The 16,003-nt window shown below is 35.6% G+C and overlaps 1 protein-coding gene across 7 annotated transcripts in view; it reads left to right on the forward strand.

Annotated features, from left to right (window-relative positions):
- Positions 1–16,003, forward strand: part of PHTF2 (putative homeodomain transcription factor 2) — a 115,690-nt gene that overhangs the window by 59,953 nt on the left and 39,734 nt on the right. For 5 of the 7 annotated variants that reach the window (XM_026504395.4, XM_044385971.3, XM_057304512.1 and 2 more), the window contains 4 exons: positions 4,118–4,174; positions 9,662–9,731; positions 10,306–10,464; positions 15,484–15,649. In XM_026504395.4, the coding sequence (XP_026360180.1) occupies positions 4,118–4,174; positions 9,662–9,731; positions 10,306–10,464; positions 15,484–15,649 (452 nt within the window). Of the gene's footprint in view, positions 1–4,117; positions 4,175–4,440; positions 4,532–9,661; positions 9,732–10,305; positions 10,465–15,483; positions 15,650–16,003 lie in introns of all 7 variants that reach the window. The other 2 variants (XM_044385974.3, XM_057304511.1) reach the window with 2 other exon arrangements.

The following is a 16,003-nucleotide window of genomic DNA, read 5'->3' on the forward strand; positions in this document are numbered from 1 at the left end:
TCGTCTTAACCTCTGTAAAGGTGCAAAGTTCATTTATAAAACTAGGAGGAAGGAAAATACTAGAAATAATCCATGAGAAAACAGATACTAGAGATGGAGAAGATAGCAAACAAAGATATTTGCATCTTACGGCCTCAATCTTAGTAGTCGAAGTGGTTGGCTAGATGTTCTGCTGGGAGAGGTAATGCTCACAGTAATTAGGAATTAAAGCCTGTGGGAAGGAAATTTAGAATTGTCTTTACCGTTATTATGGGAAGTATTGCAAGAGATCAATATAGGATTGTCAGACCTGCTTTTGAAGATGCAGGATGAATTTGTAGAGGGCAAAGTGTTGGGTCTGGGACGAGGTTAAAAAAAAAAAAAAGAGTTCATCTCTGGTTGGGTAAGAGGAGACTGGAGGCTTAAGGTGTTCATGGCATCTGTGGAATAATAACCAGAGTGTTAATAAAATTGCTTACTATAGCCAGGCACCAGAGAATGAACTTTTTTAATATGTACAGAACTGTTGTCTGCACATCAAATGTAAATCAGGATTTCAGAGTCTTCTCTCATAATATGAGAGAAGCAATGCTTTTCCCTCCTTGAAACAGCTCGTCAGTTCGAAGAATATGGTTGGAAAGCCATAGATCTACTCATACACTAATTACCTTGATATTTGTAAGTCTGTCTACCAACAAAGCATTATTTGTATATATATCCTTTTGCTGTCATAAAATGTTGGGCACTTTTCTAGACACCCAAATGGTGGAGGCATTTTGGGGGGCAGGGGAGAATCGTTAGGAGTAGCCGAAATGTGGAAGTAGCCAAAATATTACATAATATTCTTTTCTCAGTTGAAGAATATATTATCTGATTAAAAATTCTATTCTGTTAGACAAATGTTACTGCTGAGATTCTTTTAATCTTTTGTATGGCATTTAAAAAATAAGGTAATTTTTTGTCCTGATATTTTGCAGAGAACTATAATTGAACTCAGCTTTGTGATTTAATTTTATGTGGAAGAAATAAAAAAAGAAAGAAAGAGAGAAGGAAGGAAGAAAGGAAGGGAGGGAGGAAGGGAAGAAAGAAAAAAAGAGAGAAAGAGAAAGAAAGAGAAAGAAAAAGAAAGAAAGTTTCAAGTTTAGGTGATTTAGTAAAGTCTGCCAAGTGTCTGTGTGTTAGAGATAGAATAGAAATAGAACCTTTGGAAAAATTTGTTGAGTTATTTGCTTTTAATTTTGTTAGCACAGCTCTGCAAGTTTTTCTTCATCCCTGACCCTAAGTCTTGAGCAGTTGGTTCTTCTCTTCTTCAGTTTAAGGTTCACTTCTTTTCTTGCTCTATGTCGGTTGACCAGAAGATTATGTTTCTTTCAGGGAGACAGCTTGACCTCAGCTGCAGGTGTTTGATCTATGTTGACAGATTTCATCGTGGAATCAAATGAGGCTTTAGATCAGAGGGGGTCTTTCGAATTCCTTCCCTGTCCCTTCTGGCATCCTTCCACCACCCTGGTTTCATGAGGCCTCTGATGTGGCACACACACATCCCAAGAAACAAACAATTTGCAGATACAATTCAGTCTGAATTTATATTTAACAGTAATTTGTTAATGGCGTCTGCATTAGTAAGCAGAGCTGTGACCATGTAAAGCGCCTGCATTTAGGTTCATGGCACCCTCACAGTGTTTTTCAAGAAAGTGGTCTATTTACTTATGTAACTGAAGGGTCCATCTGGTAGTATCTTTAAAACAAAAATGTCTGCTGCAAAAGAAAACTGATGTCTCCACTTGGGAGAGACATTTAATTGCTTGTAATTGAAAGTGACATTTGTCTAGTTTAAAAAAAAAAAAAGCTAAGATCCCACATTCTGTTACAGTAAAAGTTGTCCTTCCTTTAACCCATCAAGTCTTTGGAAAAAAAAAAAAAAGTGCTCTCCAATAAAAAAAGCCATCTTTATCCTTTTTATAGGACTACCCCTCACCACTACTGCCCTTTTTTTAGGGTTACATTCTGCTATTTACAAGTACCTCAGCCTTCAAAAAGCCTTTCCACTTTTAGCCACCGCTTCTCTGCAAGATTTATTAGACTTCCCGAGCCTTTTTAAGCCTGGAGTTATTGATAACCATGCTGGAATGGCATCAGACCTAGTAAGGCCAAGGATTGACATGCGTTTCTGATTTGGTCTTTTGCATATGCATTATTTTATTTTCCCTGATTTTAAGATTGTGGGATATATTCCCATGTCCATATTCTTTTTCTTTTTTTTTTTTAAGATATTTATTTATTTGACATGACAGAGACAGCCAGTGAGAGAGAGAACAGAAGCAGGGGGAGTGGGAGAGGAAGAAGCAGGCTCCCAGCGGAGGAGCCTGACATGGGGCTTGATCCGCTGGGATCACGCCCTGAGCCGAAGGCAGATGCTTAACTACTGCACCACCCAGGCGCCCCTCCCATGTCCATATTCTTGTCATCTTGAAATAAAAATAGAGTTCTTTTTAAAGAGAATTTAATGCATTCTTTTGTACATGAAAACAAAATACTGCCAGAATAATCATTAAAATGTATTGGTACCTATCTTTTATTAGTTTGGGTTATTGTTTCACTAAAATATGTGCAGTGCCACTGAAATAGTTGCACATTTTAAAAATAAGTTTTGATTGGATTAAACCCAGTCATTCTGAATTATCAAGTTAAAGCAGAATTGCTCTTGTGGAATCTGTGTCCCCATACTTACCTTTTCTGGTTTTAAAAAGGATGATTGTTTGATTGAATTTAAAATTTGGGAGGGCAAAGGACAACCAGTCATTGCAGGTCAGCTCTGCCATTAAGTCCAACCAATTGGTTATTGCTAATCTATCCTGCTTTAGAGAGAGACTCATGGCAGTTTGGTTACAGTTCAGTCCATGTAGCTTGGTCTAGGTGTTCTAAGATTTTAATTTGCAGCTTATATTATATCACAAAGCGGTTTTAAAAATAAGAAAGGAGTCACAGGAAATTGATGAAAAAGAGAAAAGGATTGAAAGGACCAGAGAAGTTTGTATGAATAAGATGATGTGTAAGAGAGAATAATTGAAATGAAGGGCACTTATGGAGTCATGTAATCATTTTATTCTACCCCCTTCATGTCTGTCTTTAACACATCTTGGATTCTCAGTTTCTCATTTCTTGAAACAAGATTTTAAAAAAATGTATAGATAAAAAAACTATTGGGTAGAATGATGTTTTGAGTCAGAAAATACTCTTTCCTGAATATCCTCATAATATCCGTGCCTGTCTCTGGTCTCTGTCTGTCTTATCTCATAATTGTAATTAACTGAAGCAATTTTAATTTCTCAGGATTCTAATTTTCAATTAACGGTAAAAGGGAAAATCCTCAGTTAAAACTATAAACTAATGACCCATTTCAGTGTCCCATTGGACACTGGGAATTAAGGTGCTGGGGACAGTAGGTGTTAACAGCAAAGAACTTAGAGACAGATAGTAGGAATGGTTTGTTCATCCTGCCCAGGTGAAGGTATAGTTCAGAGAACTTTCCATCATCTTGAGAGCGATGGGGATAGAAGCTAAAAGGAATTCTACTTCTTGATGTTTACCCTGTGTCTTCAATCATTTTCAAGACTTTATTTTCCAATTTAAACAGTAATCCACGTGGTAATCCTGATCTACATGTTAATGAATTTTTAGTTCTGTAGCATTTGTTTTCTTTAAAAATAACTCCATAAAGAAATTATTATTGGTAGTTTTTTCTTGGAGGTACCAGAGCTGTGTTTATTTAAAATGAAGGATTTCCTGGGGCAGTGGTTCTCAAACTTCAGTAGTGTATCAAAATCATCTAGAGGAATTTTTAAAACACAGATAGTTGGGTGCCACAGCCATATTACTGATTCAGCAGCTCTGGGGTAAGGCTGGAGAGTTTGCATTTTCAGTAAGTTCCCAGGTGATACTAAAACTGCTGGTCCTGAAACTGTACCTTTGAGAACTACTGCAGCACAATACCGATCCCAGAAGTCTGAGACAAAGTTGAATCTACTCTGTGCTGAATGAATGCTGAGTTGTTTATAATGCAAGCAGAGTTATACCTATTGGACAGGTACCAACAACAATCATTTAATGCAGTGTTGTATTTTATTTATTTTCATAGATTGGAGCATATGATCAACAAATATGGGAAAAATCTGTTGAACAAAGAGAAATCAAGGTAACAAGTTTATTTCATTTTGTATATTCTGAAACATAGTTCTATAAATTGATTATTAGCCACATTTTATTTTTTATCTTTCCATACACTTTTAAGGTATAAATATTACTTATTCTATCCAAACTTTTAAATAAAGAGGTAAACTCTTGTGCAGGCATAGTTATGTGTCTTTACCTCTGATGTTTTTCTTTGTTTTTTGTTTTTTTTTTTGCTTTTTAGCATCTTTCTGTTCTTTTAAAATTTAATTTCTAATTATTTTTTATCAGCTCTCTTCCCCTTTCACTTGTCACCTTATACTTCTAGTTTGCTTTTCCTCCCTTTTGATGCTGTCATTGCTCTGTACAGTTTATTAAACTGGTAAGTGTTTCAGGACTTTTCCCGCCTGAGTGATCCTGTCAAATGCTGCTCTGCTTCATTGAGATCTGCTTTTAGTGCTACTAACAGAATGACTTGGACGCAAGTAGAGTCGCTGAAGAGTTGGTCATTTTTTAAAAGAACTTAGGAAAGTAAAGCATTAATCAAAATGTTTTGTAGTAGGTGGTTTCTTCTTGAACATGTTGATAAGCCATTCTCCATAGGCTACCTTGCTAGCATGAAAACTATTTTTCAACTAAATTTGTTCTGTTTCTCAGCAATTGCTCCTTTTTGATAATAAGATTTATATCTTTCATTTGCATAGATAATACTAATCCGTGTGTTCCTGCACGAGCTAAATTTAATCTGAGCCCAGAGAATGTTACTTTAGCGACTTGACATTTTCTATTTTGTATGAAAAGGTTTATGTTAGATTGGAAACCAGTGTCTATAGTTTTTTAAAAAATCTGTCAAAAAAAAATCTCAGTGTTTAGACAACTTAGTCATCTGTGATAAAGAACAAAATTCTTTGCCATTGGTCAATTTTAATCTTTAAACTATTTTCATGTAGAATTAAATTTGCCATAAGTACCTGCTATGTATTAAATACAAGATTAAATCATGGAAAAGATGGAGTGGATTATAATTTTATAGATGAGATTCATAATTACAAATGAGATCGATTCAGTTTAGGTCTCTGTTGGGGAGTGCAGGGGAAAGCAGCCCTGGGGAGGTTAGGAAAGACTTCTCAGAGGAAGTGACTCATGAGCTGAGTTTGACAGACATTAGGGAAAATGAGGAAAACATTCCAGACAGAAGAGCATATGAAAATAAACATGCAGGAAAGGAGCATGACTGACTGAGGAATCCTCTAGGAGCTTGACCGGTAATAGCTTGGATGGAGGAAGGAGATTGGGGTGGTTAGGCATGAAACTAGAAAGGAAAATGGGAGTCAGAATGTGCAGGGGCTTGACTGTCTCACCCGGAAGAGTCTGGACATAATCTGGAAAACAATGAGGGAGACATTTAAGGATTTCAAACAGAAAAAGTTATGTGATTAAATTTGTGTTGTAGAAGCTTCACTCAGGCAGCACCAAGTGTGGTGGGAAACACTAGAAGAGGAACAGGTTTAATATTGTGCTGTAGAAATACTTAGGTGGTACTTCAGAGAGAGATTGGGAGTCCTTGGTATGAAAGTGTGTGTGTATATATAAGTATGTGTATATGTGTGCTATATGTATTTATTATAACACATTATACAGATGCAGCTATAGGAATGAGATTTACACTGGTTGATGACAGGAAAAGGCTGAGAACAGAATACTGGGAAATATTTAATGGATAGATAAAGGAGGAGATATAAGTGAAGGAGGTAAGAGATCCCTGAGACAGTAGTCTGGCAGGAGTATCACGAAGAGTAAGAATACTGAAGCAAATAAAGAGCCCTGCAGACTTAGTAAGATGCCTTGAAACCTTTTAAGCCGCTCATCACAAAATACTACATTCCTCACTTTGAGAACTAGTTTAATGCCTAAACAGAGGTTAGGGTAATGGAGGATTATGTTAGCCATTCCTTGGTGCATTGACAGGATGAACTTGGAGAAGGCTAAGAACTATAACTTTTTTCTCAAATATGTCTTTTAAAGATAGTATTTTGTAATTGTAAGTGAAGAATTAAAAACAGTATTAAAGCTTACTCTTACTATTTTGAATTAAATAAAGGGGTCAATTTGTTGATAAGCCTAAAACTTTAATTCCATTCTTGCTAAACATTTTGGTGGAGGCAGATTATTTATAGTGCAAAATAATTTTGCATTTATTCTAAGGAAGGTAGAGAAATAACTGTGGTTTATTAATATTAATATTTGATTTAAAAGAAGCCCAAAACACTGTACAGGTCCTTAGAAAAACACTATATGGAATGTGTTGAGTTTGTCCCCTGTAATCGGTTGTCTGTCACAGCAATGAGCAGCAACTAAAGAAACCAAAGAAAGCTATAAAAATATATCCCTCGGAAATGTTTATTTTTTTAAAATTGAAGACCCTTAGGTGATATTGCTAAAGTTTTTTATAAGTTGCAAATTATTTTTTCCTTGAACATTTTAGAAATTATAGCCAAAACGTCCATTTTCTGTTCACTTTGACCCAAATTTAAAAGTAAATGTGAAATTTCCCCCAGTTTTAGTACTTACTAGAGTTATAGAGCTTCAGTAAAAAGAACCATGCTATTTAAAGTCATTATAGAGGAAAAACAGGATGGGGGAAACTAAATAGGATTTCTGGAAAGTGAAACTTATGGTTACGTCCTTTGGTGGAGTCACAGTATTATAATAGTTCCATGCATGGGACGTCTGCATCGTTGAACAGAGTACTTTCTAAATTTAAACAGCTGTTACAAGCTTTTTGGCTCAGCATTATCTGTGTACTTACAGATTTTTAAAAAATTCAAAACTTCATACAATTTGTGTTATTGTGCCTTAGGAATGTACTGTAAGAGTTTAAGTGTATATTCAATAAAGAATATATTACTTGGATTCTTGGAAATTAATTGCCTTTATAGTGCCTGATTGTTTCTACTCTCTAGTTAAGTTAATAGTTATTAAAATCTTTTCTTTGGAACTTAGTTTTCATTTTTTGTTTGTTCATTTAAACTTTTTGATTGTCCATAATGAGAGTCCTGAAAGCTATGCTATTTTGCATGAATATAGTTTACTCTAAACCAATTTAAAATACTCCAACTTAAAATATCTACTTAATTAAAATCAGATTTTATGAATGCTTATGTATGGGTGCTAATATTTTTTATTTTTGTGATTGAAATCAATATTAGAAGATCTGTCAGTGAAATTTCTCTTTCTTTTTCTTATTTTAAACCCTCTAAATATTCTGATAGGTTACTGTGAAAGGGAATTTTATCAAAACTGGCAGTTATTTTAAATAATAAATAAATAAATAAATAAATAAATAAATAAATAAATAAATAAATAAGGGGTGCCTGGGTGGCTTAGTTGGTTAAGTGTGACTCTTGATTTTGTCTCAGGTCATGATCTCAGGGTTGTGAGATCAAGCCCCACGTCAGGCTCTGCGCTGGGCGTGGAACTTGTTTAAGATTCGCTCTCTCCCTCTCCTTCTGCCTCTCTCCCTTCCCCAGTTTATGGGCACATACTCTCTCACTCTCTCTCAAAATAAATACAAAAATAAATAAAACTGGCAATTGTGCTGTGACTCTACAATGTAGCTCAAAATAAATGTTTTAATAAAATATTAAATAGGAAATGAACCACATACGATAAAAGTCAAGAAGAATAAATATGTTGAAAAACAACACAATTGCATAAATCAAGTTAATTTACTGTTCCTCTCATAAGGACTTTATACACTATAACTGACGCCCAAACATAACTTATCTAGCACACATTTTCTCAGTGAGGCACATCACAGCCTTCTTTACACCTAGGAACACTAGACCGCACCTTAGTACTGTGCTTGAGGTCCATTTTTAAACAACAAAATTACCAGCAAGGAGTACAAAAAAAGCAAAAGCCAGCACTAAATTGACTGTAAAAAGGATGCTTATTTTCAGCATGAGAGTTGAAATAAGAAGGCAGATTGTTGCCTTGTTTGACTGCAGCTGGGAATGTGCACATTGGGTGACTCAAATTTTTTGCCACTCTTACTTTGTGCATGACTGCAAATGACTGCAAAAGCACAGCAAGTATTGATTTGAGAATAAAATAAATTTGCAAATATAGAATCTATGAATATGAGGATCAACTATATATAAAATTACCATGGCTATGTCTTCTGTCCTCTTTTCTTCTCTTTTGTTTTTATACCTCTGAGTAGTTTTCTGCTTCACATGGACAGACTATTTGAAGGGGTTCAGCAGTTAATTGCTTCTTGATTTCAGGGTACATTTTGGTTTAAACATCTCAGTTGATTCTGAGCTCAAATAGTCTCCTCTTCTTTGTTTTAGATGCGAACAGTACTTAATTAAATTTTTCCCTTAGGGGTCATTGTTATTTGGATCAGGACCAAACAATTTATTGCACAGTTACTTGATTAATTGAATGAATAGTAAACAAATCATCTAAACACTGCGTCATATCTCAGCACTTGGCTCCTGAGGAATTTAGCCTAAGCTCTTTCAATTCTTAACATCCTAGTTTTAAGTGTGATTTTTTTTTCAATGATTTTGATCTCTACCCTTATTCCCACTCCGTACACTGCTGGCAGAAACTTAATCTTAGTGTTCAGTAATTCCGAGTTTAAACTAATTCAATTTGTGACTTCTGCTTTTCCCTCCTCCTCCACCTGGGCATGGCGTCTAAGTTCTAAGGTGACTAGGTGGCATTGTGGTCTCATTAGTGGTTGGCATGTGAACATAGTGGCGACCCTGAGATACGCATCATCCTCTCTGGGTCTCAGCTAATAACCGCCCCCCACATTCTGGCATCAGCTGAGAAGTCTGCATCCCTGTCTGTCCCCAGGCTTTGTGAGCCACTGCTTCCTGCAGCAACTCCCCCCATCACACCGTGAGGGCCTTTTCAGGACCCCTGCTCTCCCAACCAGCCTCAGCACACTCTCCTGTGCAAATCTGGGGCCAACACAGTCTCGTGGACCATCTCAGACTACACATCCAAATTGGGTGGTAGTGATAGTCTTTGTTCTAGAATTTTACTTTTAGTAATAAACAGGCCTTCCCTGTTATACACATTCCTAAATTTATCCTTTTGGAAAGTAATAAAATTTATTACAATACTACAGTTATGTTCCAATTGTAACAAATATATAATATGTTATATTTTTGTCTAGTATATTAAAGTTTTTTTATTGAAATCTTTAGAATTTGATTATTTTCTGTTATTCTGGATTAAAAAATATATCTATTGAATTCCAATACTATTTTTTTATTGAGGTATAATTGACATATAGGATTATATTACTTTTAGGTATACAGCATAATGATTCAATATTTGTATATGTTGAGAAATAAATTGTATTTATTGAGAAATGATACCACAATAAGTAGTTAACATCTATCCCCTTGCACAGTTACAAAGATTTTTTTTTTCTTGTGATGAGGACTTCTAAGATCTACTCTCTTACTAATACTACTTTAATATATTATAGGGTTTAAGGAATAAACCAAAGAAAACAGCACATGTGAAACCAGACCTCATAGATGTTGATCTTGTAAGAGGTGAGTCTTGAATAAGTAAAAGCTTAATGTAATTAGAAATTGACCTTGAAGGAACAATTCAAAGTGGGTTAGGTATATGTTTGTAGAAATAAAAGCAACGTGAGCATAAGTGAAGGCAGGAATAGTATAAGAAAGGGATAATGGAGATATTTAAATACCACTGACCAGTCTTTACTGCCACGAGAGATCAGTCCAAGAAATAATAAAAAGAAAAGAATACCAACTTGTATTTGCCTAACAAGCTATATGGCTTGGTCATAAAAGGTAAAGTGGTAACTTTTAATTCCTAATTGGAACTGACATTTGAACATTGTCTTATATTTATAAAACATGTGGGAGAAATTCTGCTGTTATTTCAGTTAAAAATAGTTTTTTTCAGAGTACCTGAGTTAATATGATAGCATGAAGAATGTTTTTAAACGTGTCTACTACCCAAAATTGGGCATTTCTCACTCACAGTGTAATGCAAAATAAAATTAGACATGTTTTTTTGTTCTTCAAATGTTGAAATTTTTTCTCTAAGGAAATTAAAGAATGATAAATGTACTCTGTGATTTTATTTTACTTTTTTCAGGGTCTGCATTTGCTAAAGCAAAACCTGAAAGTCCTTGGACTTCTCTGACTAGAAAGGGAATTGTTCGAGTTGTGTTTTTCCCCTTTTTCTTCCGGTGGTGGTTACAAGTAACATCAAAAGTCATCTTTTTCTGGCTTCTTGTCCTTTATCTTCTGCAAGGTATAATTAAGTGAAAGAAATTCATTTTGCTTTTAACTTTCAGGATGTTATGTTTTTAGGGTTACTAAGGCTTTTTAAAAAACATACACTTATTATACTGAGTATGAAGATACGCATTTATTGTGATATTTCATTTAATAAGACACAGCTGGTTTGGTATTAAAAATGTTTGAGAAAACAGCAGTTATTTTCCAGTATAATTTTATGAAAATAAGAATCTGTGGATGGCTAAAGACAAGTACAGATTGAGAGGAATTTAACAACTAGAAAAGTCTCTTCAAATGCACATACATACCATATATACCTTCCACACTGGTCTTTTTTTATACAAGCTGTATGAGTTCATTTTTCCTGTCTCAGCCATGTTTTCTCTTTTCTTTTAACCATTGTGTTCTGAGACTGTCCTCATTCTGTACTGAGAGTCTATACCCCATTTTCTGACCACTCTTCAGATTCTCATTTAATTCTCACAACCACCACGCAGGGAAGTGAACTGTAGGTACTGGTATTATGCCTAGCTGATGGAAAGGGGACCCAAAGGACATGAGGGCCCGAAATCACACAGTCTGCAGGTGCGGTAGAGTCCAGATTCAAGTCTAAGCAGTCAGATGGCAGAGCCACATTCTGCACAATCCATCACGCTGCCTCCCAGCACAGTAGCCCTCTGGTGCCCAGTCAGAGCCGTAGCGTATAACACGTAATACGCGACGCTGTAGAGTGCTTGAGGCGTGAAGAAGACATCACTCACATCCCAGTGCTCTAATAAAAGCAATGATTTTAATTTAGTGGGTACCGTTTCAGTCTTTCTAATGGCTTGCTTTTTAAAAAAATGGTTGTAATCCTGAATGATTATTTAAATATATTTTATCAGCACACTCTAAGTGAAAAGATAAATATCCTTTTTTTTTTCCAGATAAATGTCTTTTAAGTAAATGAAAATGTAATAAAACCTACAGACTTTTATTTAGGTAAAGTTGTTTCTTTTAAGCCAGGGCACATCTTATACACATAAAAGGGAGTGAACTCTGAAGATTTGTGATTTTTATCAATAGAATATGTGTGCTTTTCTGATTAAAGAAATGATGAATGTTCATTGCAGAAAATTTGGAAAATGTGGGAAAAAATTTAAAAAAAACTACCCATAATCCTGCCTTTCAGTTTACTTTGTAACATTTTTAAATGTTGAGATTATTCTGTGTAAACAGTTGTATTTTTTTGCCTTATGTCATCACAACTATCAGGCTTAAAAATACATTTTTAAATTATTGTAAAATATTCTACCCTACATCATTGTTGGACATTTAAGCTTTTTGCTGCCTTTTGCTATCATAAGGTTCAAGCATTGCAACTAGAAGTTCACATATTGTGTCTGAAATTCACTTACTGGCTTGTCTACATTTAATAAGACAGGTTAGATCAGACATATTAAAGATATTTTTCAGTTCAGAGCCAGAGTTTAACATTATAAGTGTTCATAAGTGATAAACACTGAATATTCTCCTAGTAAAGCTTGAAGAAATGACTTAACCTGCTTTGAGTCACAGCCAGTGACAAAATGATGGTATGACCCTTAATGACCCTCAGGAATCTGCTGTTACCTCTCCAAACCCCTGTGCCTCCATCTTTTTGCATATAAAAGTAAGGTGCAGTGCTCTGAGTTAAGACCTCATTTTCTAGCCCACCCTTATCTCCTAAAAGGTAGAAAGTATCATGTGCAGTCAGATTTGATTTTGTATAACTACGTATAGTTTTTTATTTCAATTACATACCTTTTAAGTATCTCAACTATGTATTCTCAACTCCATTTATGCTTTTTGCTTATATTATTTCTCACCCAGATTACTGCGGAGAGCCCTTATATCTTCTACCTTCTGCCCGTTTACCTTTTAAATTGCAAATTCAAATCAGCCACTTAAAGTGTAAATCTCTTTCTAGTTACCATTGCCTTCAAGAGGAAAGCCAAGTTTTTAGTCAGTCCCTTGTTGAATCTCTGCCCAGGTTTTACCAGACTAAATTAGCTCTTTGCTCTTCCTTTTTTGTGTTGTTATGTGTTTTGTTTTGTTTTGTTTTGTTTTGTTTTTTAAGCCCTGTATGCCTTTGAATGTGCAACTCTGTTTGTTTGGGTGGCCCCTCCTTTTGCCTTATATTTACCTAGTCTGCATCTACTTGTTCTCTCCGCTAGACTAGGCATCAGGTGCCATCTTCTTTGAGAATCCTTTCCTAGCCGCCCCTCTGCCCACCCCCCCCCGGCAATTTAGCTATAGGTCTTTCTGTGTATATTATAGCACTCTTCATAGGTATTGTATTAGTTTCCTTGGCTGCCATAACAAAATACCACAGACTGTGTGGCTTAAGCAACAAAGATTTCTTTCTCACAGTCTGGAGGCTGGAAGTCTGAGATCATTGTGCCATCAGGTTGGTGTCTGGTGAGGTTCCTCTCCTACTGACTTGTGGATGGCTGCCTTCTCACTGTGTCCTCACGTGGTCTTTCTGCTGTGTGTGAGCAAAGAGAGATCTCTGGTGTCTCTTTGTCTTAAAAGGACATCAGCCCTGTTGGACTAAGGCTCTGTCCTTATGACTTCATTCGACCTTTATTACATCCATATAGGCACTGTAGGGCTTCAACATATGAACGGGGGGGGGGGCACAGTGTAGTCCGTTATAAGCATTTTGTTTCTTTTTTTCCTGAATTGAGGAGGGGCAGGGAACAGAGACTATGTCTCATTCGTCTTACTACTGCCAGTGCCTAGCATCTGCCACTAAACCTCAAAGATTGACAAACCTAAAAATTAAACTTTAGATATTTTATATTTCTGACGATTATCCCTGGAGTTCTGCTTGGCCAGTATGTGAAGTCCTGCCTTGGAAATTTTGTGCCTAATAAAACATTTTGCCTTAGTTGAGGCTCTTGGAGGAATCTGTAGAAGTACTGCCCAGCAAAAATCTCTAGTAGTTCTTTCTAGGTCACAGGACTTCATTAAATGATGGAGAAGTATAACTTAGCATTATATAAGAGAAGTGAGTGATTTCTTCTTAACCCTTCACTCAAAGGGGAACAAGAGGTTGGAGGTTATACAAGAAACTCTGAACCTCTTAAGTAGGATTTGCATCCCCTTTCTTTTTAAAGATAGTTAATGATAGTGAATAAAAGTACTATTTGCCAGTGTTAGCTACACATTTACTTATGTAAGGAGCTTTTCAAAGTGTTTTTATATGTATTACCTCACATGAATTTATAGTACCTATATCCTGTTTTATGGTACAAAAAATAAACCAAGGCTCAAAAAGGTAAAGGAATTTAATAAAGGTCAAATTAGAGTTCATATTAAAGACAACAAAAACTCTATACTTTTCAAAATTCTGGACTCTGTTATAAAACAACTAGAGAATTTGAGTTAAATTCCAGAGTAATTCATAAAAATGATTGGCATTTTTAAAAAATTTAAGTTTTTTTTTTCTTTTTAAAGAAACTTATTCAGGAGAATATAAAGCTGAAAGTTGTGTTTGTGATACCTCTTAAACACATGCTAGGAGGTAAACTTACATCTTGGTATGCTAGAATCCTTTCTTTCAGTTGCAGGTAGCAAAAACCAAATGCACACTAGCTTTTGCAAAAAGTGTTGGTTTTTTTGTTTGTTTTTACTGTTGATCATAAAAATTTTCAAAAAAACCCCAGGAAACTAGATAGGCTAGTACAAAAACAATAACTGGGATACCCAATTGTTCAGTTTGCTTGAGACTGTCCAACTGTCCAAACCTACTTGCGTCATCCTGGTGCTTGTATTAAGAGCTCTCCTTTCACTCTCAAAAGAGTCCTGATTTACATGATAAGCTATGTAGTCGTTCTAAATAGCATATGCCCATCTTTTTGATTAAATCATTATTAATATTTTAGAATATTTGCTTAATATATTTTGTTAAAGTAAATTATATACATCATGATGTTTGACTCCTGAATACATCAACATGCGTCTCTTCTAAATATGCACATTACATAAGCACATTATAACAATCACACCTAACAAAATGAACAAAAATCTCCTAATTTTCAAATTCTCCAGTTGTTCCAAAACAGAGTTAGGAACTCCTAGGCGCTGTGTTCCAGCATTGCTGGATCTACTGGCTCAGATGATATCTTCACTTTTTATACTGTTGATTTTGTTCTCATCGTGCTGGTCTCATTCTTAAGGAGGTGGCTGAGGTGGCCCCTGACAATTTCATATTTCCATAGTTCTTAGTGTTTGTGATGTAGGAGAAAGACCTTCTTTCCAAATACCTGTATTAATCCCTGAAAAAGAGATTCTGATTGGTCCTGCTAAGGTTACATGCCCATTTCATTATTAATCCCCATGCCCAGAATTAAGACTCTGGTAAGACTAGATTACACATCTATCCCTGAAGTGGGATAAATAAGACAATTTGATTGACAGATAGAGGAGGCCGACTCCCAAAAGATAGAGAGACTTAATGTCTGGAAAGTGTAGAAGATGCTGAGCAGGCAGAAACAAGATTTCTTCTTCGTGTGGCAGTGGTTAGCACTGGTGAGTGTTTACTGGTTTCCCTGAAAAATATACCCAAGTAAATTTGTTATTATTTCTGAGCAGATAAATCTCTATTTGAAAAGAAGCTCTTTATAGCCTTATTACACACCTATCATAGACTTCCTTGTTTGTAAAACAAAGACATTAAGTGCACTAGAGGTTAGTGGTTCTTTTGATTCTCTGTGATCTTATCAGGAATGCCCTTAGATTCATATGCAGCGGGTTTTCATTGCAGCGTGAAAATGTGTACTTTAGAGACTATGTTGGATGTTATCTTGCTCCAGGAGTTTATTACCGAGTAGTGTGGTTAGCAGGTGGCAAACAGAAAGTCTGAAAGAGCTTGTCTGCAGTAACATTTTTAACTTATTTAAATTTAGAAAAGTAATTTGGCAAGAAGCAATGTTAGAACAATTTTTCAAGTTTTGAAGAAGTGACTATCAGATCTATAATTATACATATTTTCTTTCCCTTTTTGTAGTTGCTGCAGTAGTATTGTTCTGTTCCGCTTCTAGCCCACATAGCATACCTCTGACGGAAGTGATCGGGCCAGTATGGCTGATGCTGCTCCTTGGAACCGTGCACTGCCAGATCGTGTCCACAAGGACACCAAAGCCCCCTCTCAGCACAGGGGGTAAAAGAAGAAGGTACTCTGTTCAAAGCAATCTTTTTGTGGATTTGTGTAATTTGAATCTAAGATTTTTCGTGACTCGAATAAACTGTTATCTTATAAAGTCATTCTTTCAAATAGAGCAGGAAGCTTCAGAGTAAACTACCAAACGATTTAGTTTCCGTTTGTGCTTCAAGGCCATTGTGAGACCACATACCTGTTTTTGTTGTTTTTGTTGTCTTTCCTAAAGCTCATTTCCAAAGCTCATTTCCCTAATACCATTGTAGGGAATATATTAGTTGGAATTGCTGATAATTCCCTCTGTTTACAAAATCTTGTATTTATGAGATACTTCAGCAAAAACAATAGCCAGGAAAAAAAATTAGCTGAA

Source organism: Ursus arctos, unplaced genomic scaffold, assembly GCF_023065955.2.
Source record: "Ursus arctos isolate Adak ecotype North America unplaced genomic scaffold, UrsArc2.0 scaffold_3, whole genome shotgun sequence".
Taxonomy (NCBI): Eukaryota; Metazoa; Chordata; class Mammalia; order Carnivora; family Ursidae; genus Ursus; species Ursus arctos.